We start from the raw sequence: 27,846 nt of genomic DNA, 5'->3' as shown, positions 1-27,846 counted from the left end.
TTGCCTCAACAGAACAGCAAGTGGTCAACTTTCTGCAATCAAAGGAAATTCAAGTCGACGTTGACACCATGGAAGCATGCATCCCACTGAATGGAAGAAACACCACCACGTGAAACTTGTTAACAGAAAATCTAAAATGGCACTGCTGAAACAGGGAGAGAAGCTGAATGGTACACACGTGTACATGAATGACCACCACACAAAACTCACTTCTGAAATCGAGTGACTTGAGGAAGCAAGGAGCAATTGAGGGAACTCGGGAGCGCCAACTGTCAAATCTACAAGCTGAATGGCGGTCCAGAAGCGAGAGTACTTGTTGTCAAAGACATCTAGGACCTGGACAAATATTAAAGTTGACACTGCTTACATGGTTAGGGTTAGAACACCAATTACTTACTTCACCAATTATTATGTATTCATTTTTGAATTTTATTATGTATGGAGTATATTGTACACAAATTGAGAACAGGAAGTGAACAAAAGTGTAAGCAATTGCTATGTAATGGAAAAAGGGTAGATTAAAAAGGATCTGTTTCTTCCTACTCCTTTTCAAACATGTTGAAAGGAAAAATATGGAAATTGTGATGTCAGAATTGTGTGCATGTTCGTAAATAAACTAACCATCATACGTATAAATACTGTATATACATACATGTGAATTGTGAATTATATTTATATAGCGCTTTTTCTCTAAGTGACTCAAAGCGCTTTACATAGTGAAACCCAATATCTCATTTTTACATTTAAACCAGTGTGGGTGGCACTGGGAGCAGGTGGGTAAAGTGTCTTGCCCAAGGACACAACGGCAGTGACTAGGATGGCGGAAGCGGGGATCGAACCAGCAACCCTCAAGTTGCTGGCACGGCCGCTCTACCAACCGAGCTATACCGTACATGTATATGTATACATACATATACATATATAAACACACATATATGCACAGATACATATATACATACATATATAATTTATACACACCGCGATATTGCGAAAACTGCAATTCCTCTTTCATCATGAATAATCTGATGACGCTGTGATTATTACACGCTGCAAACACAAAACGGCACGAGTACAAAAGTGGACCGACAAAATATTACGTACACTTTGCATTAAGGAGTTTTTTTATCCGCCGAAACACTTCAACAGTAAAATAGCACATTAATAATAAAACAAATAAGTAACAGTCCACATTGATGTGGATAAATGTCTGTTTTAATAAAAACACGTTTTTTGAACGTGAAGATTTGTGTTTAATAAACTTGTTGAGTAAATAGTCCCTTTTTTTTAAAATCTCTTTGCACATGCAAATTAAACATTATTAATATTGATTAAAATGTGTCTTCATCAATCAAAATGTATCTACAGTAGCCCTAAGATCTAACTACAATCTTAAACAAATTAAACATTATTAATATTGATTAAAATGTATATTCATCAATCAAAATGTATCTACAGTAACCCGATAACTACAATATGATAAAGAAAATTAATACTACCAAAATATAAATAATACTATAGTATTTATGCTCTAAACAGGGGTGACCAAAGAGCAACCCAGGGGCAATTTGTGGCCCGTCGCTCATTTTTTAACAGTCAGCATTGTAATTTGTTTCACTTTAACATGCTAACTTTTTAAAGCTAACTTAGCAGGTACACGACTCAGTGATATTTTGGCCAGTGAAACATATTAATGTTAACATGCTATTATTTTAAATACATTTTTCAGGTGCACTCCTCAGAGTAATACATTTTGGTACTTGACACATGTAGCATTTTAGCATGCTAAAATTAGCATGCTAGCTGTTTAGCAGGTGTACACCTCAGAGTCGTATATTTTGGTGTTTCACAAGTGCCATCTGTTGCATGTTAGGATGGCACTGTTAAATTTTTAGCTCATTTTGCTCGTTTGTTTTGTTACCTGGGGCTCTCTAGCCAGCATGCTAACTGTTAGCATTTCAGATTGGCTTTGGCTCTTCGGCATCCATACAAAATGTCTACCCCAGGGGTCTGCAACCTGCGGCTCTAGAGCCACATGCGGCTCTTTAGTGCCTCCCTGGAATTTTTCAAAAATGTATGAAAATAGAAAAAGATGGGGAAAAAATATATTTTTGTTTTAAGAGGGTTTCTCTAGGAGGACAATCCCACTATTTATATTAAACATGCTTTTCTGATGAGAGTATATGGCAAGTGCCGTTTTGTCCAACTAATTTTGGCAGTCCTTGAACTCACCGGAGTTTGTTTGCATGTACTATTTTCTTGTTTTATGCCACTCTTTTTTTTTTGTCTCATTTTGTCCACCAAACTATTTATGCTGTGTGTGAATGTACAAATGTGAGCTTTGTTGATGTTATTGACTTGTGTGGAGTGCATGACTTCAAGCGAATCAATGCTAACATGCTATTTAGGATAGCTTTATGTACATATTGCATCATTATGTATATTGTATGTATATTTGAGCTCATTTAAAGGCCTACTGGAATTAGATTTTCTTATTTAAACGGGGATAGCAGGTCCATTCTATGTGTCATACTTGATCATTTTGCGATATTGCCATATTTTTGCTGAAAGGATTTAGTAGAGAACATCGATGATAAAGTTCGCAACTTTTGGTCGCTAATAGAAAAGCCTTGCCTGTACTGGAAGTAGCAGACGATGACGTCACCCATGTGAGGGCTCCTCACATCCTCACATTGTTTTTAATGGGAGCCTCCAACAAAAAGAGCTATTCGGACCGAGAAAACGGCAATTTCCCCATTAATTTGAGTGAGGATGAAAGATTTGTGTTTGAAGATATTGATAGAGAAGGGCTAGAAAAAAAGAAAAAAAAATCAAGTAAAAAAAAAAAAAAGGCGATTGCATTGGGACAGATTCAGATGTTTTTAGACTCATTTACGAGGATAATTCTGGGAAATCCCTTATTTTTCTATTGTGTTGCTGGTGTTTTAGTGAGTTTAATAGTACCTGATAGTCGGAGGGGTGTGTCCACGGGTGTGTTGAGGCCAGTGTCTAATGGAAGTCGACGGCAGCTGTATGGACGGCACAAGCTCAGCTGATCTCCGGTAAGTGGCGACTTTTTACCACAGTTTTCTCACCGAAAACTGCTGGTTGACATTTGGTCGGGATCCATGTTCGCTTGACCACTCTGATCCCTAGGAAAGATTGACCTCCGGGAATTTTAAACAAGGAATCACCGTGTGTTTGTGTGGCTAAAGGCTAAAGCTTCCCAACTCCATCTTTGTACTTTGACTTCTCCAGTATTAATTGAAGAAATTGCAAAAGATTCAGCAACACAGATGTCCAAAATACTGTCTAATTATGCGGTTAAAGCAGACGACTTTTAGCTGTGTGTGTGCGCAGCGCTAATATTTCCTTACAGTCCGTGACGTCACGCGTACACGTCATCATTCCGCGACGTTTTCAACAAGAAACTCTAGGGAAATTTAAAATTGCAATTTAGTAAACTAAAAAGGCCCTATTGGCATGTGTTGCAATGTTAATATTTCATCATTGATATATAAACTATCAGACTGCGTGGTCGGTAGTAGTGGCTTTCAGTAGGCCTTTAACTTCCTATGTCTATTTAATTTATATCTGCATTTCTCGTGACATATTATCTGTATGTAATATTGACTACATGTCTGATAGTTGTTTGTGTGCCCTGTTGTTCCAGACCACAGCAAACATTACCCAGTTTGCGTGGATTGTAATAAATCCATTCAAAGAAGACAGCCCGCTATTTTCTTTAGCTTGGATCTTTGGGGCATTCTAAGCCAGTAATATCTAAACATTATCTCGTCCTCTAAGAAGCCTCTGTTTTACTAATGGTTTTCCAATTTTGTAAAAATTATATTTCAACATTTCTGTCAAAGAAGATTTGTGTCAGCCTGCGACACAGTCATTTTGATAGTAGGCTAACATAGCTCATATAGACACTTACGTCATGTGTTGCCTTCATTAAAACACTCAAACACGGCTTTTCATTTTTTGCGGCTCAAGACAGATTTTTTTTTCAACATTTTGGGTTGCCGACCCCTGGTCTACCCGAATTGCATTTTTTTCAAGTTGTTTGAAAACAAATCTACATATTGTACTGCTTTTTAAGGTGACAACTAGCAAAAGGGTTTGCCAGTCCGCGGACCTCAGTGGAAAAAGTTTGGGTACCCGTGCTCTAAAATAATAAACTGTCAAACTTTATGCTACTACATTTCTACTACATTGTTATGGATACCACTACAGGGGTGAGTTTGGTGGGAAAGAAGTAGGGTTTGCAGAATGTGTGTGAGGTAAAACAGACACAGACACACACCTGTTGTGGTCAGTAAGGCAGGCATGCGTGCACAGAAGAGACGCAAAGACTGGCGCTCGACTTCCTGCATGAGCCTGTGGTGAGTTACATAAACACACTTCATTACGAGGGGGGCACAGCTGACAGGGTATTTCAGCGCCTGTGTGTCAACCTTCTTACGTCACTTCCAGCGCCCGTCCAAATGCAGGGTTGCCCGCTTACTGGCAGCAACATCAAGGCCGGCAGGGCTTGTGGGGTTAGGAAGGATGGCGACTTCCAGGCAACGTCAATGCCCGTCACTGTCAAAATCAACCCAAAAGGAGCCTTCATTAATGACACAATGGCTTCATTAAAAGTGTGTAAAACGTCCAATGCTTTGTCATTTTGTGTGTTGACACTCGCTTTTAGACATGTCATGAGAAATATGAGATAGGCAATGTAGCATTTTGTGTGTGTGTGTGCATGATCCAAATTAATACAACCATAACAGAGGTACGGACGTGCTGCTGCACACATGGTAGTAGTTATACTGTATAAGTAATACATTGTAAGCAAAGCAGTACTAGTTATATTGTACAAGTAATGCATTGAAAGTATTGCAGTACTAGTGATATTGAACACGTAATGCATTGTAAGTAATGTAGTTATTTTACAAGTAATATATTGTAAGTCATGTAGTAGTAGTGATATTGTACAAGTAATACATTGTAAATAATGCACTGCTAGTGATATCGTACAAGTAACATATTGTAGGTAATGTAGGTATTGTACAAGTAATATGTTGTAAGTCATAAGTCATGTAGTAGTGATATTGTACAAGAAATACATTTTAAGTAATTTAGTTATTGTACATGTAATACATTGTAAGTAATGTAGTAGTAGTGTTATTGTACGAGTAATATCTTGTAAGCAATGTAGTGGTAGTGATATCGTACAAGTAACATATTGTAGGTAATGTAGGTATTGTACAAGTAATATGGTGTAAGTCATAAGTCATGTAGTAGTGATATTGTACAAGAAATACATTTTAAGTAATTTAGTTATTGTACATGTAATACACTGTAAGTAATGTACCAGTAGTGTTATTGTATGAGTAATATCTTGTAATCAATGTAGTGGTAGTGATATTGTACAAGTAATATAGTAGTAGTTACATTGTACAAGTAATACATTGTAAGTAATGTAGTAGTAGTTATATTGTACAATACATTGTATATAATATAGTAGTAGTTATATTGTACAAGTAGTACATTGTAAATAATATAGTAGTAGTTATATTTTACAAGTAAGACATTGTAAGTAATGTAGTAGTAGTGATATTGTACAAGTAGTACATTGTAAATAATATAGTAGTAGTTATATTGTACAAGTAATACATTGTAAGTAATGTAGTAGTAGTGATATTGTACAAGAAATATATGGTAAATAATGTAGAAGTAGTAGTTATATTGTACAAGTAATACATTACAAATAATGTAGTTATTTTACATGTAATACATTGTCAGTAATGTAGTAGTAGTGACATTCTACGAGTAATATCTTGTACGCAATGTAGTGGTAGTGATATTGTACAAGTTATATATTGTAAGTAATGTAGTAGTAGTGATATTGCACAAGTAATACATTGTAAGTAATGTTTTAGGGTTATTGTACAATTCGTACATTGTAAATAATGTAGTAATAGTGATATTGTACGAGTAATACATTGTAAATAATGTAGTAGTAGTTATATTGTACAAGTAATACATTGTAAATAATGTCGTAGTAGTTATATTGTACAAGTAATACATTGTAAATAATGTAGTAGTAGTGATATTGTACAAGTAATACATTGTAAATAATGTAGTTGTAGTGATCCCTGCTTGGCACTCAGCATCAAGGGTTGGAATTGGAGGTTAAATAACCATAAATGATTCCCGGGCAGGGCACCGCTGCTGCCCACTGCTCCCCTCACCTCCCAGGGGGTGAACAAGGGGATGGGTCAAATGCAGAGGACACATTTTACCACACCTAGTGTGTGTGTGACAATCATTGGTACTTTAACTTCTAATAGTAGTGACAGGAGCACATAGAATGTTACACTATTTTTAAACTTTATTGGTGACATTAATAGGCCAGCAGCGCCAAGCTAGTCAGTAAGCAGACAAGGCGAGGTTGTATTCACAAACAATAAAAAAAAATGTTCTGTTATTTTGCAATAATCAAGACAATTTATAGTGGATGTTATTATTATTACACCTGCAGTCCTCCAGTCATGGGAGGGCCGTACCAGCCCACAGACTCCTGGGCTGGAAGTTGTTTTACTTGGGTTTTGTTTTTCTTGTTTTTTTTACATGGGAGCTGGTAAAAATATGACGATACATTAATCAAAACAAAGGCACGTTAACTCGGACAATAACACAACTACATGTGAACATATAAAAACGAGACGAAAATGTTGACAGAAATGAAATCCAATCATATTTAATTTTCGTCTAATCGATGGGTGGGAAAAGTTGGGGATGTGTCCAATCACAGCTCTTTAAACAGTGTATGTTGAAAGAGAGGTGGCGGTTAGTTATGAAGTATTATTGGTTGCCAAAAAGTGATTCACTGTAATATTTTCATTATGACACATCTCATCTGTGCATATCTTATTAGATTACCCTCAAGATATTTACATACCCTATTTTTCGGACTATAAGTCGCAGTTTTTTTCATAGTTTGGCCGGGGGTGCGACTTATATTCAGGAGCAACTTATGTGTGAAATGATTAACACATTACCGTAAAATATCAAATAATATTATTTAGCCCATTCACATAAGAGACTAGACGTATAAGATTTCATGGGATTTAGCGATTAGGAGTGACAGATTGTTTGGTAAAGGTATAGCATGTTCGATATGTTATAGTTATTTGAATGACTCTTACCATAATATGTTACGTTAACATACCATGCACCTTCTCCGTTGGTTATTTATGCCTCATATAGCCATCCATCCATCCATTTTCTACCGATTATTCCCTTTTGGGGTCGCGGGGGGCGCTGGCGCCTATCTCAACTACAACCAGGCGGAAGGCCGGGTACATCCTGGACAAGTCGCCAACTCATCGCAGGGCCAACACAGATAGACAGACAACATTCACACTCACATTCACACACTAGGGCCAATTTAGTGTTGCCCCAGGTGCACTTATTCACCCTGTTGTTCACTATTGTTTATTTATTTTAAATTGCCTTTCAAATGTCTATTCTTGGTGTAGGGTTTTATCAAATAAATAAATTATATGTGGTTATATATGGGTGCGTATGTATGTGTGTACATTTGTACATTGTGTATATGTATGGGTATATATATGTATGTATATACATACATATATATATATACATATACATACATATATATACATACATACATACATACATACATATATATACATATGTATGTATGTGTATATATACATACATACATACATACATATATATACATATGTATGTATGTGTATATATACATACATACATATATATATATACATACATACATATATACATACATACATATATATACACATTTATATATATACATACATACATATACATACATACATATATATACATACACATATATATATGTATACACAGATATACATACATACATACATACATACATATACATACATATATATATATATACACATATACACATATATATATATACACATATATACACACATATATATATATATACACATATACATACATATATATACATACATACATACATATATATACATATGTATGTATGTGTATATATACATACATACATATATATATATACATACATACATATATACATACATATATATACACATTTATATATATACATACATACATATATATACATACATATATATATATGTATACACACATATACATACATACATACACACATATACATATGTATGTATATATATATACACACACATATATATATATATATTCATACATACATATATATATATATATATACATACAGCCTGTTATTACATTTGAACCAATGTTATTTTAACATGAGAATAACTAATAAAGTCAGGGAAGAGCAGCAAGTGTCAGGTGAAGCTTCAGAATGTAAGAAAATATTTGGAAATCATGTTACCGTATTTTACGCCTTATAACCTCTCCATATCCCGCATTTCTCATCAGATTCGAACCGTTCCAACATCCACACACTCCACTCACCCCGAAATTGCTAATTCTAGTTTGTACTTCACCTTATTAAATGGATGTATTTAATGTTTGGCGCTCTGATCCTTGCTTGAACAAAGTGGTGACATACTTCAGCTTTAAGTACTATTGTAAACTATGTTTGGCACATACATAATTGCTCGGTGTGCTTAATATTGACAGTGCAATTTGCCCGCGCGTAACCAAACTGGTTACATTTTGCAACAAATGCTTTTGTTCAGCGTATTTATTGACGCGAGCACGTGAACACAACTAGCCGCCCTAATCGTCGCCCGGTGTGTCAAAGACAAGGAATGACACCTCAACAAGTGAGGCTCATACATATTAAGAGTGGGCCCATGCATATTCAGAGGGGCTGCTATGAATATTTCAAGTATGATGGAGCGTGTGGCCGGCCGGGCAGACAGCCTCAGACATGAAACAGACAAATAGACCTCCTCCTTCTCCTCCACACGGCGACATCCATTCTAATTAGCATGACATCATTTCTATGATTGGGTTTGCATGTGAGCTATGGCTCGCCGCAAATAAAATATGGCCGCCGCGCTGCACACAAACACCTTGCGGGGCCTCGGACAAAACAATCACTACAAACTGTTCATGGGAAATGTACTGTAAGTAAATACATAAAACATGAAGTTCCATGTCAGATCATTGACTCTTCTCTCGGTTTACATTTTCACACTATTTTGAGTACTTTCGAAGCATTTCTTACTTATTCTTTAGTTTTGCACTTCATTTTAAGAGCTTATTGTTAAGTGTTCAATGTGACTTTACTATTTTGTTTACATTGTTTTCCATGTTTGTGTTGACATTTCCTTTCTGCCTTTATAGCTCAGGGTTTTTTTGATTGATTGATTGATTGAGACTTTTATTAGTAGATTGCACAGTAAAATAAATAAATGATAAATGGGTTGTACTTCTATAGCGCTTTTCTACCTTCAAGGTACTCAAAGCGCTTTGACACTACTTCCACATTTACCCATTCACACACACATTCACACACTGATGGAGGGAGCTGCCATGCAAGGCGCTAACCAGCACCCGTCAGGAGCAAGGTAGAGTACATATTCCGTACAATTAGGGCTGGGCGATAAATTGATATACGCGATATATCGCGGGTTTGTCTCTGTGCGATATAGAAAATAACTATATCGTAATATTGGAGTGTACGTTCTCACGCAGTTGCTTTTAGCTGCGGGCATTACACTGGAGGCTCTTCCCACTCCTTCTGTCACCTTCTCAGAGTGTAAGCGCACATTCTTACATACGTCACATACTGTCACGTACGTCACATACAGTACGTATACGCCCTCGCCCTGCACAGAGGTAGCAGCGTGGCTAACATTAGCTGTGATGCTAGCGGAGTGTTGCGAGGGATAATACGAGAGAAAGAAGGTGCGAATGTGGTAACAAATGAAGGAAGAATTAATTCCCAAGAAAAACAGCAGGGGGTCCATCGTCTGGCGGTGGTTCGCCTTCAAGCGGGAAGAGACAACTTTAATTTGTCAAGTGTGGGGCACAAGCGTTACTACCAAAAGTAACATTACTGCTAATATGTGGCATCGTTTGAAATGTCACCTGCTAATAACTGTTTGATAAATACAGTTTTGGTCAATTGACTTAGTTGTGATTTCCCTCTCTGCATGAAAGTTCAAAAGTAGCATATATTAATGCAGTATGAAGAAGAATGTTTTAATGTAGACACATAGAATCATCATACTGTTGTTATTATATGCATCAAGTGTTCATTCAAGGCTAAAACAAAATACTGAGATATATATCGTATATCGCGATATGGCCTAAAAATATCGCGATATTAAAAAAAGACCATATCGCCCAGCCCTATGTACAATTGACCACTAAATGGTAATACCCGAATAAGTTGTTCAACTTGTTTAAGTCGGGGTCCACGTTACTCAATTCACGGTAGGGGTTACAATCAGAGGAACGTTACTTCTCAGATAAAATATATTTTTCTCCTTATTTTCCATTAGTCAAAAAAATATATAATTAGTTATTGATATGGACCGGCATAAAACACTTATATTGTGGTACAGTTTTAAGTCACATCGCCCTACATATGTCAAAGTTAGTTTGTGACGAACCCCAAGATGCGGAGTAGGGAGGCCTTTTGCAGGAAAACATGATTTAATAAAAATACTAAGACAAAAACAAACAAAGGGTTCAAACAAAAAGCGCGCACATGGGCGGATAATAAACTAAGGGAGCTGGCATGGGAGCTAGAAAACAAAAAGGAACTTAGCATGGAAGCTAGCAAGAATCGAGCAGGAAACAGAAGTCGTACATGTAATATAAAAACAAACTTGGAAGCCGGAACAAAAGACAGTAAGCTAAAAACCGCAATCAAATAAAGCTTACCGCAACGCTGCGTTGACAAAACACGACAGGACAGGTAGCAACGCCTAGAGCGACATCGACATGACAATACAATAATCCAGCAGTGACTGGATGGGAAGACAGGTCTAAATAAGAGCGGACTGATTGAAACCAGGTGTGGCCAGGTGCCAATCAGCCGCAGCTGAGGGGGAACACAGCACTCAGGGAGAAAGACAGGAAACCAACAAAATAAGAGCACTGACAGGAAACACTACACACACAGAGGAAACAAAGACAAATGCAGAGGAAAAAAATAAAATATAGTCAGACTGTCAGAGGCAAGCCTGACATATAGCCTGTTTGGATTTTTTTTACTTAACTTTTAAATCACATTTTTATTTATTCTTTAAAAACTGTGTTTTAATATTTATTTAAATGATAAATAAATGATAAATGGGTTGTACTTGAATAGCGCTTTTCTACCTTCAAGGTACTCAAAGCGCTTTGACACTACTTCCATATTTACCCATTCACACACACATTCACACACTGATGGAGGGAGCTGCCATGCAAGGCACCCATCAGGAGCAAGGGTGAAGTGTCTTGCTCAAGGACACAACGGACGGGACGAGGTTGGTACTTGGTGGGATTTGAACCAGGGACCCTCGGGTTGCGCACGGCCACTCTACCACTGCGCCACGCCGTCCCCATTTAAGTACAATGTTTGCTACTCTTATGTGCAATTAATGTTATTTGATTCATTATTTATGTACAATGTTTTAATTTCCGAAACAAAGTGCGACTGGTCAATTTGTTACAGTAGCCAAAATATGAAACATACTTGTTATTCCTTCTTCAAGTACTCTCTCTCCTTTTGTTTCATCTCTGTTGTCCTTTTCAAAACAGATTTTTTTTACTTAACTTTTAAAGCACATTTTCATTTATTCTTTAAAAACTGTGTTTTAATATTTATTTAAGTACAATGTTTGCTACTCTTATGTGCAATTAATGTTATTTGATTCATTATTTATGTACAATGTTTTAATTTCCAAAACAAAGTGCTACTGGTCAATTTGTTACAGTAGTCAAAATATGAAACATATTTGTTATTCCTTCTTCAAGTACTCTCTCTCCTTTTCTTTCATCTCTGTTGTCCTTTTCAAAACAGATCTACGTATGTGGCAGAAAAAATTAAAAAAAAGAGTGATGTATTACATTGAAACTGTATACATCAGCCCTGGGCAAATTAAGGCCCGGACATTCTGGCCTGCCGGACATTCCCAAATAATTTTTTTAGATCTTTAAGATGGAAAGTGTGGCTGCCATTATGATGTGCAGTGATGTTTTCAAATGACCGTAAGTCTTCAACTATACAAAGTATTTCAATGGTTGGAATCCGCGCTTTTGCATGATATGCTAGTTACTATGGTTATGTAATTAGTTACTATGGTCATCCAATTAGTTACTATGGTCATCTAATTCACAGCAACTCAAACGAGGCACCAAGTAGTGTGGGTGGGGAGCGTTTTCACAGAGTGTTTCCAGAGCGGCCAGCCTGAAATGCGGGTGTCAGGGACAGATGCGGAAGGAGATTTTTACAACAAAGCATAAAGCTTATCCGAGGTTGGGTCGCGGGGGCAGCAGCCTAAGCAGAGAAGCCCAGACTTCCCTTTCCCCAGCCACTTCGTCCAGCTCCTCCCGGGGGATCCCGAGGCGTTCCCAGGCCAGCCGGGAGACATAGTCTTCCCAATGTGTCGTGGGTCTTCCCCGTGGCCTCCTACCGGTTGGACGTGCCCTTAACACCTGCCTGAGGAGGCGTTTGGGTGGCATCTTGAGCAGATGCCCGAACCACCTCATCTGGCTCCTATTGATGTGGAGGAGCAGCGGCTTTACTTTGAGCTCCTCCCGGATGGCAGAGCTTCTCACCCTATCTCTAAGGCAGTGGTTCTCAAACAGGGGTACGCGTACCCCTCGGGGTACTTGAAGGTATGCCAAGGGGTACGTGAGATTTTTTTAAAATATTCTAAAAATAGCAACAATTCAAAAAGCCTTTATGAATATATTTATTGAAGAATACTTCGACAAAATATTAATGTAAGTTCATAAACTGTGAAAAGAAAAGCAACACTGCAACTTTCAGTGTTGATAGCTAGATTTTTTGTGAACATGTTCTATACATGTTAAAGATTTATTATTTTGTGAAGAAATGTTTAGAATGAAGTTGATGAATCCAGATGGATCTCCATTACAATCCCCAAAGAGGGCACTTTAAGTTGATGATTACTTCTATATGTAGAAATCTTTATTTATGATTAAATCACTTGTTTATTTTTCAACAAGTTTTTAGTTATTTTTATATATTTTTTCTACATAGTTCAAGAAAGACCACTACAAATGAGCAACATTTTGCACTGCTATACAATTTCATAAATCAGAAACTGAAGACATAGTGCTTTATTTTACTTCTTAATCTATTTTTTTCAACCAAAAATGTTTTGTTCTGATTAGGGGGTACTTGAATTAAAAAAATGTTCACAGGGGGTACATCACTGAAAAAAGGTTGAGAACCACTGTCTAAAGGGAAACCCCCGCCACACGGCGGAGGAAACTCATTTCGGCCACTTGTACCCGTGATCTCATCCTTTCAGTCATGACCCAAAGCTCATGACCATAGGTGAGGATGGGAACGTAGATCGACCAGGTAAATTGGGAGCTATGCCTTCCGGCTCAGCTCCTTCTTCACCACAGCGGCTCCATACAACGTCCGCATTACTGAAGACGCCGCACAGATCTGCCTGTCGATCTCACAATCCACTCTTCCCCCACTCGTGAACAGGACTCCGAGGTACTTGAACTCCTCCACTAGGGGTAAGGTCTCCTCCCTAACCCGGAGATGGCAATCCACCCTTTTCCGGGCGAGAATCATGGACTCGGACTTGGTGGTGCTGATTCTCCTCCCAGTCGCTTCACACTCGGCGGCAAACCAATCCAGTGAGAGCTGAAGATCCTGGCCAGATGAAGCCATCAGGACCACATCATCTGCAAAAATCAGAGACATAATCCTGCAGCCACCAAACCGGATCCCCTTAACGCCTTGACTGCGCCTAGAAATTCTTTCCATAAAAGTTATGAACAGAATCTGTGACAAAGGGCAGTCTTGGCGGAGTCCAACCCTCACTGGAAACGTGTTTGACTTACTGCCGGCAATGCGGACTAAGCTCTGGCACTGATCATACAGGGAGCGGACCGCTACAATCAGACAGTCCGACACCCCATACTCTGAGCACTCCCCACAGGACTTCCCGAAGGACACGTTCGAATGCCTTCTCCAAGTCCACAAAGCACATGTAGACTGGTTGGGCAAACTCTCATGCACCCTCAAGGACCCTGCCGAGAGTATAGAGCTGGTCCACAGTTCCACGATCAGGACGAAAACCACACTGTTCCTCCTGAATCCGAGGTAGCCTCCTCTCCAGTACACCTGAACAGACCTTACCGGGAAGGCTGAGGAGTGTGATTCCACGATAGTTGGAACACAGCCTCCGGTTACCCTTGTTAAAGAGAGGAACCACCACCCCGGTCCGCCAATCCAGAAGTCCGATGTCCACGCGTTGCTGCAGAGTCTTGTCAACCAATATAGTATACATGCTCAAAATTGATTAAAAATTCTAATAAAACCTCTGCCTTGTTTTTTAATGAATACACAAGCCTACTATGCTACTGTATTTTAATGTTGGTTATTAAAGTTCAAGTTAAAGTACCAATGATTGTCACACACACACTAGGTGTGGCGAAATTTGTCCTCTGCATTTGACCCAACCCCTTGTTCACCCCCTGGGAGGTGAGGGGGAGCAGTGAGCAGCAGTGGTGCCACGCCCCGGAATCATTTGTGTTGATTCAACCTCCAATTCCAACCCTTGATGCTGTGGGCCAAGCAGGGAAGTAATGGCTCCCATTGTTATAGTCCTTGGTATGACTAGGCCAGGGTTTGAACTCCCAACCTACCGATCTCAGGGCGGACACTCTAACCACTAGGCCACTGAGTAGGTGTCACACAGGGAGTGATCACTGGTTTAAATCGAGAATTGTGATGAAACGAAAATTGGTTTAGGATCAAGAACTGGTTTGAATCGAGAACCGGTTTCAGTCGATAATCGTGTTGAATGGAGAACCGGTTTCAATCGAGAATCGGTGTATATCGAGAATTGTGTTGAATCAAGAATTGGTTTGAACCAAAAACTGGTTTCAATCGAGAATCGTGTTGAATTGAGAATGGGTTTAGGTCATATAGTGGTACTTTCTTTTCTGAAGGGCTACTAGCTTATGCATTAACTTTGGCCTCCAACCCCGGGCCACAGGTTCACAGCACCAAAATATCTGCGGGAATGTTCTAGTTGAAAATGTTTTATTACAAGCCAGAAAAGATCTTTGTCTACTTCAAAGAATGCAGTTGATGCACCTTCATCCTGTTTTGCACTAACTAGTCATTTATTTGCTCCACACCCCAGCCAGTCTTCCAAAATCCACATAGAGTCTATTCCGTTTCCAGCACAAAAAGGCCCGGCACTCCATTTTGGGAAAGTGCACCCTCACTAGTGGATGGTGTGCGTCAGCGCTCGCAGTTCCAAAACTCAACGAGCGCAAATGCAGGACCGGGCGTGGGCGGATCGAAGTTTGCAAGACATGGCTGTGTTTTTTTTTTTTTTTTGATCAATAAGGAATGACTCACAAAGCGGACGGGACTCGGACCGGCGGACGGGCCGCCCACTGGGGGGATGCGCGAGGGGGGAGGGGAGAGGAAGACCAAGAGAGAACGCTGTGTGGGCTCGCGGTGGTCTCTTGGTGGGTGCTCCACACACACACACACGCACAATTGTCTAATCTCTTTGGGTGGTGGGCGTAAACTCCCACCTCATTCTTTCCTTCTTCTTCTTGAGCGCCATCACTCCATCATGCCCTTCCGCACCTCGCCGATTGCGAGCTCGATGGCTCTTCACAGGCGCACGAATCAAACGCACCTCTCCCTCGGGCAGCCCACACAATTGGGAAGCATCTTCATCCCCGGTCTGTTTGTTCCTGCCTTGGAAACACAACACAAAGCGTTTGAAGAACAGAGACGCCCCGATAGCTTTTAAATGGAAATGTTCTTCATTAACTCACATTTTGCCTGAGAGGCCATTCAGTTTTGTGTGTGTTGGTGTGTTTGTATTAGGGACGCTGCATAATAAGTGCACGAATGATCCAATAAATACAATGAAATTAGAAATAATCAGCACCAGTGTCAAGCTGTGGACCTTTATGACGCTGTTTGAGTCATTTCTCAGGTAGGAGAGGGAGGTAATCATAGGGCTGAGCGATAAAATGATATCAATATATATTGCGAAAGACACGTAATCCATATCAATAAAAAAATGAGTTTGATCATTTTTTACCCTTCTCATCGGAAGCGGAAGTATGGAAGCAAGGTTGGTTGCCTGGACAAAGGCCAAGTGATCATTGATCTGCCAAACAGGTAACAAAGTATCAACGATCATGTGTGCTTGTCTGGCGGTCGATTCTTTGCATGGAGTGAGAAGAGAAAGTCAAAATGAAGAAATTGGGGATAAAAGAGGAAAAGTCAACTGGACAGTATGGCACTGTGAAGAGGCGCAGCAGGCGAACGAGCAGCGGGGAAGGGCATGCTGGAGCCCGGCCCAAGATAGCAGCAAGGAGGCGGAGAATGCGGCCGAGCGGAGAGAAGGGGCGTGCCAGGAGGAACGCCGCAATCGAGTTCAAATGCGTGGATAGTGCACCTACACACAAACAATGAATCTCCTCTGGCTGTATAAAAGGGCAGCAGCAGAGGAGGGTGAGGCAGAAGGAGGAGGAGAGCCCGCAGCAGAACCTGAAGAGCGAGAGCAACAGAGAGCGAGCCGCAGACAACGACGACGAGGGCGGCTGAAAAGCAACCGAGGAGCGAGCAGCAGAGAAGGAGCTGAAAAATAAAGCGAGTCAAACCTGCTTGATCATGTCCTTCCTTGATGGTCCTGGGAACCCACACAGCATGAGACTGTCACAGGCACTTTTGGGGATTTTTTTCATATGATGCAAAGCACTCGTCCCCCACCAAGCAAAAAAAGAGCTGACAAAATATTTTTCAAAATAGATTTGATTTTAGTAAAAAAATACTAAAAAGTGGATAAATTATCTATCCATGCAGCTAGTTCATTTAGGACATCTTAAAATAAGATTTTTTATATGTAAATATCAGTAGGACTTTTCAGTTACCCTTTAGAGCAATTTTTCTCAAATTGGGGAACGCGTACCCCTGAGGGTACTTGAAGGTATGCCAAGCGGTACGTGAGATTTAAAAAAAATATTCTAAAATAGCAACAATTCAAAATCCTCTATAAATATATTTATTGAATACTACTTCAACAAAATATGAATGTAAGTTCATAAACTGTGAAAGGAAAAGCAACAATGCAATATTCAGTGTTGATGGCTAGATTTTTTGTGGACATGTTCCATAATATTAATGTTAAAGATTGCTTTTTTTAGTGAAGAAATGTTTAGAATGAAGTTGATGAATCCAGATGGATCTCTATTACAATCCCCAAAGAGGGCATTTTAAGTTGATGATTACTTCTATGTGTAGAAATCTTTATTTATAATTGAATCACTTGTTTATTTTTCAACAACTTATTTTTATGTCTTTTTTTCCAAATAGTTCAAGAAAGACCACTACAAATGAGCATTATTTTGCACTGTTATACAATTGAATGAATCAGAAACTGATGACATAGTGCTGTATTTTACTTCTTTATCTCTTTTTTTCAACCAAAAATGCTTTTCTCTGATTAAGGGGTACTTGAATTAAAGAAATGTTCACGAGGGGTACATCACTGAAAAAAGGTTGAGAACCACTGCTTTAGAGCACTAAACCTGCAGAAAGCAGTTCTTTTCAGGTTTTCCATGTTTACATTTAACACTATTATTTTACACTTTATTAAGCATATTCTTTATTTTTACACCTTCATTTTAAAATTGTATTGTTAAGTGTTCAATGTGATTTTACTATTTTGTGTACATTGTTTGTTTTCCATGCTTGTTTTGACATTTCCTTTCTGCCTCGATAGCTGAGGGGATTATAATCAAAGGATGGTTACATTTCAAATAAAATATATTTTTTCCTGCTCTTTATTTCCCACAGGTCATAAGATATATCAATAATTGTCGATATCGACCAAAATGAAACTGTGATATGGTGATACAGTTTTCAGGCCTAGGTGCCCACACCTGAGAGGATCCTGGTGGTGGTGCAGTCCCATCTGCGTGCTCCCCACTTGGCTTCCTTCCTCTGCCGCCCACCTGCCATCTTTTTCCTCCTCCACAGCTCCTGTGATGCTGTGGGAAAAAGAGAAGCATTCTTCATTTCGCTTCCACACAAGCTGAAGTATCACGCGTACAGTACAAATGTATCTTCATTACAGAGAGAGCTTGTCCGAATATTTGGAGCCACTCCTAAATAAAAAAGGCAGAATAATAAGGAACAGCTCCTCACCTTTCCCCCACCCTTTCACACTCACCCGCAAGCCCCGCCCCCTGCCAGTCTCTCTCCCTCGGCAACGGGCACCATGGCCTAAAGCTGCGTGGCACGGCTATTTATATTTGTTCCTAATGAGGCAAAGATTTCTCTCCCAGCCATAGCAACAGTCTCTATGGATACCCTGCACTTGGATACCAGATCCCTTCCTGCTTTAAATGTCCTATTATGGGCTGCGCCGTCCCCCGCGTACGCTAGCCTAATTAATTCTGAATTATCGCCCTATTCGCCGCGTGAATGAGGGCTGGAGGTGCAGCCTGCAGCATCCACCCAAAAAAACCTAAACATTTTAAACAATTAAAGCATCCCCACGGTCGCACAATGCCAACATTTATACGCCTTAAAAGTCACACAAACTTGCTCAGTGAGACTCAAAGGACCACGTCAGCACACGCGCTTTTTCTTTGGCCTTCTTTTGGCGGCAATTTTTCCCAAATAACAAGGAAGAAGAAGAACACGAAGAAGAAGACGACGAAGGAGACCAAAAAAAATACGACAAAGAAGACTAAAAAAAGAAGAAAAAGAAGATGACGACTAGGACAAAGAAGACGATGAAAAAGAAAAAAAAACGACCACGAAGAAGAAGACAAAAACAAAGAAGACAAAACGACGACATAAAGACAAAGAAGACAACGATGATGAATAAAACAACAAGAAGTTGAAGAACATCATGACAAAGAAGAGGACGAAAAAGAAAAAAAATGAAGATGACAAAGAAGACGATGAAAACAAAGAAGAAGACAAAGACCAAGAAGAAAACACAGACCAACAAGACGAGAAAGAATACGAAGAAGACAAAAAGATAAAGAAGGCATCAAAAAAGAAAAAAAAACGACAACAAAGAATAAGACACAATCCGAAGACGAAGAAGACGAAGGAGACAAAAAAAAAAGAAGAAAACGAAGATGACGACTAGGGCAAAGAAGACGATGAAAAAGAAAAAAACGACCACGACGAAGAAGAAGACAAACGGACAAAGAAGACGAGGATGATTGATAAAACAACAATAAGAAGTCGACGATCATGACAAAGAAAACAAAAAAGAAAAAAATTAAGAACACTACAAAGAAGACGATGAAAACAAAGATGAAGAAGAAAACGCCGACAAACAAGACGAGAAAGAATACGAAGAAGACAAAAAGATAAAGAATGCATCAAAAACTAAAAACACGACGACAAAGAATAAGACAAAGAATCCGAGGACGAAGAAGACGAAGGAGACAAAAAAAGGAGAAAACGAAGATGACGACTAGTGCAAAGAAGACGATGAGAAAGAAAAAAACGACCACGAAGAAGAAGACGAAAACAAAACAAAACGACAACAAACACGACGAAGAAGAATAAAAATGGACAAAGAGGACGAGGATGATGGATAAAACAACAACAACAAGTCGAAGGTCATGACAAAGAAGAGGACAAAAAAGAAAAAAATTAAGAAGATGACAAAGAAGAAGACGATGAAAACAAAGAAGAAGACAAAGACGAAGAAGAAAACACAGACAAGACGAGAAAGAATATGAAGAAGACAAAAAGACAAAGAAGGCGTCAAAAACAAAGAAAACGACAAGGAAGATGTAGACAAAAAATCCGAAGATGAAGACCAAAAAGAGAAAAAATACCAAAAAGAAGACTAAAAAAAGAAGAAAACAAAGACGAAAAAGAAGATGACGACTAAGACAAAGAAGACGATGAAAAAGAAAAAAACGACCACGAAGAAGAAGACGAACACAAAAAAGACAAAATGATGACAAACACGACAAAGAAGAAGACAAACGGACAAAGAAGACGAGGATGATTGATAAAACAACAATAAGAAGTCGAAGATCATGACAAAGAAGACCAAAAAGAAAAAAATTAAGAATACCACAAAGAAGGCGATGAAAACAAATATGAAGAAGAAAACGCCGACAAACAAGACGAGAAAGAATACGAAGAAGACAAAAAGACAAAGAAGGCGTCAAAAACGAAGACAACGAAGATGATGAAGAAGATGAAGGAGACAAAAAAAGACGACAAAGAAGACTAAAAAAAGAACAAAACGAAGAAGAAAAAGAAGATGACGACTAGGACAAAGAAGACGACGAAAAAGAAAAAAGCAACCAGGAAGAAGAAGACGAAAACAAAAAAGACAAAACGACGAAAAACATGACGAAAAAGAAGACAAAGGGACAAAGAAGACGACGATGATGAATAAAACAACGACCAGGAAGTCGGAGATCATGACAAAGAAGAGGACAAAAAAGAAAAACATTAAGATGACAAAGAATAAGACAATGAAAACAAAGAAGAAGACAAAGACGAAGAAGAAAATGCCGACAAACAAGACGAAAAAGAATACGAAGAAGACAAAAAGACAAAGAAAGCCTCAAAAACGAAAAAAAACAACGAAGAAAACAAAGAAGGTGAAGACGAAGGTGACAAAAAAGATGACAAAGAAGACTAAAAAAAGAAGAAAACGAAGATGACGACTAAGAAAAAGAAGACGATGAAAAAGAAAAAAACTACCACAAAGAAGACAAACACAAAAAAGACAAAACGGCGACAAACATGACAGAGAAGAAGACAAAAGGACAAAGAAGACGACGATGATGAATAAAACAATGACCAAGAAGTCGAAGATTTTGACAAAGAGGACGACGAAAAAAAAAAAAATGAAGAAGATGACAAAGAAAAACCCCATGAAAACAAAGAAGACAAAGACGAAGAAGAGAACGCAGACAAACAAGAGGAGAAAGAATACGAAGATGATAAAAAGACAACGAAGACGATGAAGACGAACAAAACGACGACCAAGATGTCGAAAAAGAAAAAAATTAAAATGACAAAGACGATGAAAACAAACAAGACAAAGATGAAGAAAATGGTGACCAACAAGACGAGAAAGAATACGAAGAAGACAAAAAGACAAAGAAGGCGTCAAAAACGAGGAAAGCGACGAAAACAAAGAAGACGAAGAAGACAGAAAAAAGGACAAAGAAGAAGATGAAAAAGAAGAATACAGAGGAGACAAAGATGACCATGACTAAGAAGAAAACGGAGACAAAGAATCTGAACACAAAGAAGACAAAGAAAACAACGACCAAGAAGATGAAAACAAAGAAGACAGAGACAACTAAAAACACTACGAAAACAAAGACAAGAAGACGGAGAAAAAGAAAACAAGAAGAATAAGCTGAAAACGAGGGAAAGAACACGAAAAATACAATCAGGAAGACAAAAAGACAAAGAAGACGACAATAACCAAGAAAACTACAACCAAGAATACAAAGAAGACTATGACAAAGAAGACAAATATGATGAAGAAGAAGATTAAGACGACTAAGAAGATGATGACAAAGAAGAAGACGACGAAAATGAAGAAGAAAACGACTACGACAAAAAAAGAGGACGACGACCAAGAACACGAAAACGAGGAAGACGACGAAAACAAAGAAGAGGAATAAGAAGACAGAAAAAAGGACGAAGAAGAAGAAGATGAAAAAGAAGAAGACGGAGGAGACAAAGATGACCACGACAAAGAAGAAAATGGAAAGAAAGAAAAGAAAAAGACCAATATGAAGAAGACAGCGGAAAAGGAGAAAGTGACAACGAAGAAGAAGATGAAGACAAAGACGAAGATGAAGAAGAAGGCTAAGAAAAACAAAAAGAAGACATTGGGGAAAGACACGGAAGAAGACAAAGAAGAAGAATGTACACAGGAAGTATTGCAATACACATGTTAGCATAAGCTAGCACTTATTAGGGCTGTTATTTTTTATTTTTTTTTTTTATTATTATTTATTTTTTTTATTGGATCCTTGCGTTTGGACCAATACCAATATTGCTGTGATACGATATCAGCCGGAATCATACATGCATGTTATTTTGCAGTGAGGAATTTTAAAAATGGTTTGATCAAGTGAAATGAGAACAAAAGTAAGTATGAAAAACACTAACCTATTTCTTATTAACCATCTGGAATGAACTTATGCTGTTTTTAAGTTGAAGTGCAGTGCTAATTGGCTTTTGGCAACACCAAGAAGGCACAAAGATGAATTAAATTAAGCTCCAGTTGAATAATGCAAGCACGTTTGTTACTGGCTACTTTCTAATTCTGCCTTGGAGACTTAGTATGTGTAAATATTATGCAACTATAATGATTTGATACTTGTTAATATTGACAAATGTGCCGTTTTATTCTTCAATTATCATTATGTATGTCTAGCTTGTGTGTTTTGTAGCTTATTTACCTAGAATAGAAGAAACTGTGTGCCTTTTGGGGGACATTTAGATGTTAACGGACTGTCCAGCTTTGCACATTTGCAGGACTGCTAAACACGCTGCGGGACTGCTTGGATCACACATGATATCACGTGGCAAAGACCGAGGTAACATGCCAGTGGGCATCCAGTCATCCGCCTCATCCACCAACATTCACCATCGACAATAAACAACTTGCAATAGTGGAGTCTTTCAAATACCTTGGCAGCTTTGTCTCTGACGATTGCAGTATCGACTAGGGGTGTAACGGTACGTGTATTTGTATTGAACCGTTTCGGTACGGGGGTTTCGGTTCGGTGGTGTACCGAACGAGTTTCCTCACGGACATATTAGGTAGCGCACCGCACGTTGTGTAAACAATGCAGAGCGAGGCACAACACACGGCAGGCTAGCAGCGACCGGGCTAGGACAACATGCAAAAGCCAGAGCAGGAAGACCCTCCTGCCTCGTTAAGGGCTCCCGTTTGGGAACACTTTGGCTGTGCGGTGCGATACAACAATGGAGGACGGAGGTTTGCCGACATTCTTCAGCAGCAGTAGGGTACGCTTCTGCCAGCATGTTAAACATGCTAACCCCTTTGAAGCGGCACCACCCCCAAGTCAACATCGCTTTAAGGAAGAGAAAGAGGAGCGTGGTGTAAACACCGCATTCAAGCAGCCTCTCCTCGGCCAATCAGGCAGGGCTAAAGCAATTACAAATGTTTTTATAGCAGCACATTTAAGACCATCCATCCATCCATTTTCTACCGCTTGTCCTGTTCGGGGCCGCGGGGGTTGCTGTATTGCATTAAAACTAGATTTTGACCCACTTCTATGGTGGAAGAACAATAAGCCCATATATCCTAGCTAGCCAGTTGAGTTAATCTGAGGCTGAGTTAACTTGAAACTGTTTAATGTTGCACTTTTTATATGTAGAAGAAATGTTTTGTCATTTTATTTTATCTGAGCAACAACTGGAGGCAGTTTAATGTTGATTAACGACTTAAACAAGTTGAAAAACTTATTGGGGTGTTACCATTTAGTGGTCAATTGTACGGAATATGTACTGTACTGTGCGATCTACGAATAAAAGTTTCAATCAATCAAAAAAAAAAGCACTTTATATGTAGAAAGGTTTTGTTAAGAAACCATTCTGAGCCTTTTCTTATTTAGTTTTTATCTTATATATGTGGACCACATTAACCGTGGCTATGGACCCTGTGTGTATATGTATGTTATGCCATTGTTTACAAATTTGGCAAATAAATAACCCAAAAATTTATATTTTGTTGTTTTCTTACTGTACCGAAAATTAACCGAACCGTGACCTCTAAACCGAGGTACATACCGAACCGGAATTTTTGCGTACCATTACACCCCTAGTATCGACAGGGGGATTCAAAACAGGATCAAGCAGGCGTCAGCATCTTTTGGCAGACTTAGCGGAAGGGTCTTCCAGGACAAAGACCTTAAGCAACATACCAAGGTAGCGGTCTATTTAGCTGTGGTCATGACGACCCTCCTCTACAGCTGTGAAACGTGGACCCGGTACAACTGCCACCTCAGGATGCTGGAGGCCCTCCACGTCAGGTGCTTACAATGCATCCTGGGGATACACTGTACTAGTTTTGAAGGGGAAAACTACCAAAAAGGACAAGATCACGGGTACAAGCGTCCGAAATGAGTTTCCTCCGTCGATAGATAGGGTGAGAAGCTAAGGTGTTTAAGGTGCGATTGGCCAGTAGGAGGGCACGGGGAAGACCCAGGACACGGTTAAGGAGATTATGTCTCCAAGGTTGGCCTGGGAACGCCCCTGGGAAGACCTGGACAAAGTAGCAAGGAGAGGAAAGTCTGGGATTCTCTGCTTAGGCTGCTGCCCCCGTGACCTGCCTTCTATTAAGCGGAAGAAGATGATTGGATGGACGGAACTACCAAAATGGCCCCCACAGTTTTTTTAAGTGCAGAAAATTGTTTTCTTTTTTGGCATTTTAACTAAAGAAAATAGTTATTTTTAATAGAATATGTTTTTTATTAAATTGTTTTCACAGTTGTGAATCATTTTTGTGCTTTTTTTTTGTTGAAAATCATTTTTTAAATTCAAAGAAATATTTTTTGAATTAAATTATTTTAATCCTTTTGAATCTTTTATTTTTTACTTGCAGAAAATTGTTTTTTAATGAAAATAAATTGTTTTTATACTTGCGACTTGTTTTTATACTTGCAAATATTTTTTTCTTTCAACTGAACATATAGTTTTTTAACTTCCAAATATTTTTTTTTTCAGTTGAATACATTTTTTTTTATACTTGCAAATCCTTTTTAGTTGAAAATCATTTTGGTAATTAAGGAACTTTTTTTTTTAATTAAAAGAGATTGTTTTAATCCTTGTGAATATTTTTTTTATTTGCAGAAAATTGTTTTTAATTTAAAAATTTGTTTTTATACTTGCAAAACTTTTTTTTACTTGTAGAAATTTGTTTTTGTACCTGCCCAAAATTGTTTTACCTGCAATTTTTATTATTATTCTGAATAATTTTTTAAAGGAAATAAAGCTGTTTTTATACTTGCAAATAATTTTCTTTCAACTGAAATTTTATTTTTTTAACTTCCAAATATTTTTTTTTTTAGTTGAATACATTTTTTTTTATACTTGCAAATCCTTTTTAGTTGAAAATCATTTTGGTAATTAAGGAAAAGTTTTTTTTAATTAAAATAAATTGTTTTAATCCTTGTGAATATTTTTTTTATTTGCAGAAAATTGTCTTTAATTAAAGACATTTTTTTTTATACTTGCAAAACTTTTTTTTTACTTGTACAAAATTGTTTTTGTACCTGCAAAAAAAATGTTTACCTGCAATTTTTTTTTTTTATTGTGAATCATTTTTTAAATGAAATAAAGCTGTTTTTATACTTGCAAATAATTTTCTTTCAACTGAAAATTTATTTTTTTAACTTCCAATAATTTTTTTTTTTGTTGAATACATTTTTTTTTATACTTGCAAATTCTTTTTAGTTTAAAATCATTTTGGTAATTAAGGAAAAGTTTTTTTTTTAATTAAAAGAAATTGTTTTAATCTTTGTGAATATTTCTTTTATTTGCAGAAAATTGTTTTTATACTTGCAAAACTTTTTTTTTTACTTGTAGAAAATTGTTTTTGTACCTGCAATTTTTTTATTATTGTGAATCGTTTTTTATACTTGCAAATAATTTTCTTTCAACTGAAAAAATTTTTTTTACTTCCAAATATTTGCAAAACTTTTTTTTACTTGTAGATAATTGTATTTATACATGTGACTTGTTTTGTTTTTGTTACCAGCAATTTTTTTAAATCATTATTGTAAATGTGTTTTTTTTAATTAATTAAAGCTGTGTTTAATCCTTACAAATAATTTTCTTTCAACTGAATATATCGGTTTTTTTTAGTTTCATCTTTTTTTGTGTGTAGAAAGAAATTGTTTATTTATTACTTGCAATTCGTTGGGCGTGAGCAAAAACATTAATGTGTGCTTGCGGAGTTTTGGCAGTAATTTCACTCCGCAGGCCAGAGTTTGACCCTGGAACGGATTGTTGAAAAACATTCAGAGCAAAAAGTGCACTTTGTTGGTGAACACTTAAAAAAAAAAAAAAATACTCCTTTAGCACAATAGAGCTGCTTTTTGAGACACTTCCTGCCACAAATTGAGACAAGCAATCACTTGCTATTGTTTTGCAGGGAAGGCCACACAACCAAGCACACACACACACACACACACACAAACGCGGCGGTGTCTTTGTATTTCCAGTGATGATTGGTAGAAATGTTCCCTTGTAGGTGACAGCTGCGAGCGCGCGCGCGCACACACACACACATTTATATACACAAACAAACACACGCAGAGAGAGAGGCATGACAGCTTCTGCATTGCTCTGGCATGTCCAACTCTGGCAGCTTGTTTGCCTCAGACCTCTCACCCCGTGATGACTCACAGGGTGGAAGACGAGACGAGAGGCGGGGACAAGGAAATGGACAAAGGAGGGGGGCAGATTTAGAGTGTGACACAGAGATAGCTGGAGTACTCAGAAGGTTAAGTCAATCATATCATTAATGCTATGTTGGGAGATTGCCCTCTGCTTTGGTGTGTGTGTGTGTGTGTGTGTGTGTGTATCTGGCCTGATACCCAGCAGAGCAGGTGGCAGCAATGACGTCCGTCAACTTCGCGGCACTAACACACTTTTGCTGCCTGCCAAGGTGTGCTCCTCGTCATCAAGCGTGTGCAGTTACACAATTGGGAGCATCTTCACCTGACCTGACCTGAGAAGAAGTGTGCATTAAAAAGTAGAAAAAAGACAAGTGTGTGTGTGTGTGTTTGGTCTCCTGCACAAGTTGCATGGAATGAACGTACCAACACAAACATCTCAGGAAATTTGCAGTCTTCATCACCGCGTTCATTCCCTCCACTCCCACACACGTTCGGGGTGGGGGTGAACTGCTGGAAGAAAATGAAAAAGAAAGAGGTGGGAAGGTGGTGGAGGCAGGAGAGAGAGAGAGAGAGGTAGAGCCAGGAGGTAGTTGTTATAGTAACTGCGTCTGCATAGCTGTCAATCACCGCTATTTCAGGCATCTCCCTCCTATGGGGGTGATGGTGATGATGATGGCGAAGGCGATGGTGCAGGGCTGGCGAGATGCCTTCGCAGAGGAGAAAATCGTCAGCGATAATATGCTGGCACACTCGTCAAATTAACACCCGTCACTTTTCCTCTCGCTCGCATTTCTCACTTTGCAGCGTGCCTGCAACGTGATTGGTGTCGACGTGTAGTTAGCATAAATGCCATGTTGCTAAGGCCGCGCTACGGGTCGCGCTCCTCCGACTCTCAGTCCTGTTACTCAAGTGAGTCGCCGTGCAGGGAGGAACATTGAACACAAACAACATGGGCCAATACACATGTTGCTAGTATTAGAGTTGAAAACTCTTAATGTTTAAAATACAAAGTAAAGAAAAAAAAAAAAAGTTGAAAAAAAATGCAAGAGTAAGAATTCAAATGTTAGCGCTGGCTGGCTAGCACCAAATATTCACGTGTCAAAGACAAAAGGTAAATACTAGAGGTGCACAACATTTTTTTACTCTAATAAAAAACGCGATTTGTATTTATTCCGATTCGAAATCGAGAATCGACAAAAACTATTGTTTGTG

The 27,846-nt window shown here is 38.5% G+C and overlaps 1 protein-coding gene and 1 long non-coding RNA gene across 3 annotated transcripts; one reads left to right on the top strand and one right to left on the bottom strand.

The window, feature by feature from the left end:
• On the bottom strand, positions 1 to 27,327 carry LOC133550522 (uncharacterized). 2 transcript variants are annotated; one of them, XR_009806288.1, is made up of 8 exons: positions 27,058 to 27,327; positions 26,833 to 26,966; positions 18,130 to 18,237; positions 15,763 to 15,931; positions 4,466 to 4,584; positions 4,307 to 4,380; positions 2,962 to 3,149; positions 1 to 336 (listed from the first exon to the last, which is right to left on the bottom strand). It is a non-coding gene; the product is annotated as an uncharacterized LOC133550522 (long non-coding RNA). The 2 variants fall into 2 exon arrangements; XR_009806289.1 differs by having other exon boundaries at positions 15,763 to 15,927.
• On the top strand, positions 19,107 to 22,456 carry LOC133550493 (uncharacterized protein DDB_G0286299-like). The gene is made up of 4 exons (XM_061896471.1): positions 19,107 to 19,247; positions 20,077 to 20,162; positions 20,353 to 20,501; positions 21,884 to 22,456. Exons 1-4 carry the CDS (start codon positions 19,107 to 19,109, stop codon positions 22,156 to 22,158), a joined length of 651 nt encoding a protein of 216 aa, XP_061752455.1. The 3' UTR covers positions 22,159 to 22,456.
• Positions 27,328 to 27,846: the final 519 nt, after the last annotated feature.

The sequence above is a fragment of the Nerophis ophidion genome, linkage group LG04 (assembly GCF_033978795.1).
Source record: "Nerophis ophidion isolate RoL-2023_Sa linkage group LG04, RoL_Noph_v1.0, whole genome shotgun sequence".
Taxonomy (NCBI): domain Eukaryota; kingdom Metazoa; phylum Chordata; class Actinopteri; order Syngnathiformes; family Syngnathidae; genus Nerophis; species Nerophis ophidion.
The sequence above is the reverse complement of the archived record's forward strand: the minus strand, read 5'-3'. Positions and strand labels throughout refer to the sequence as shown.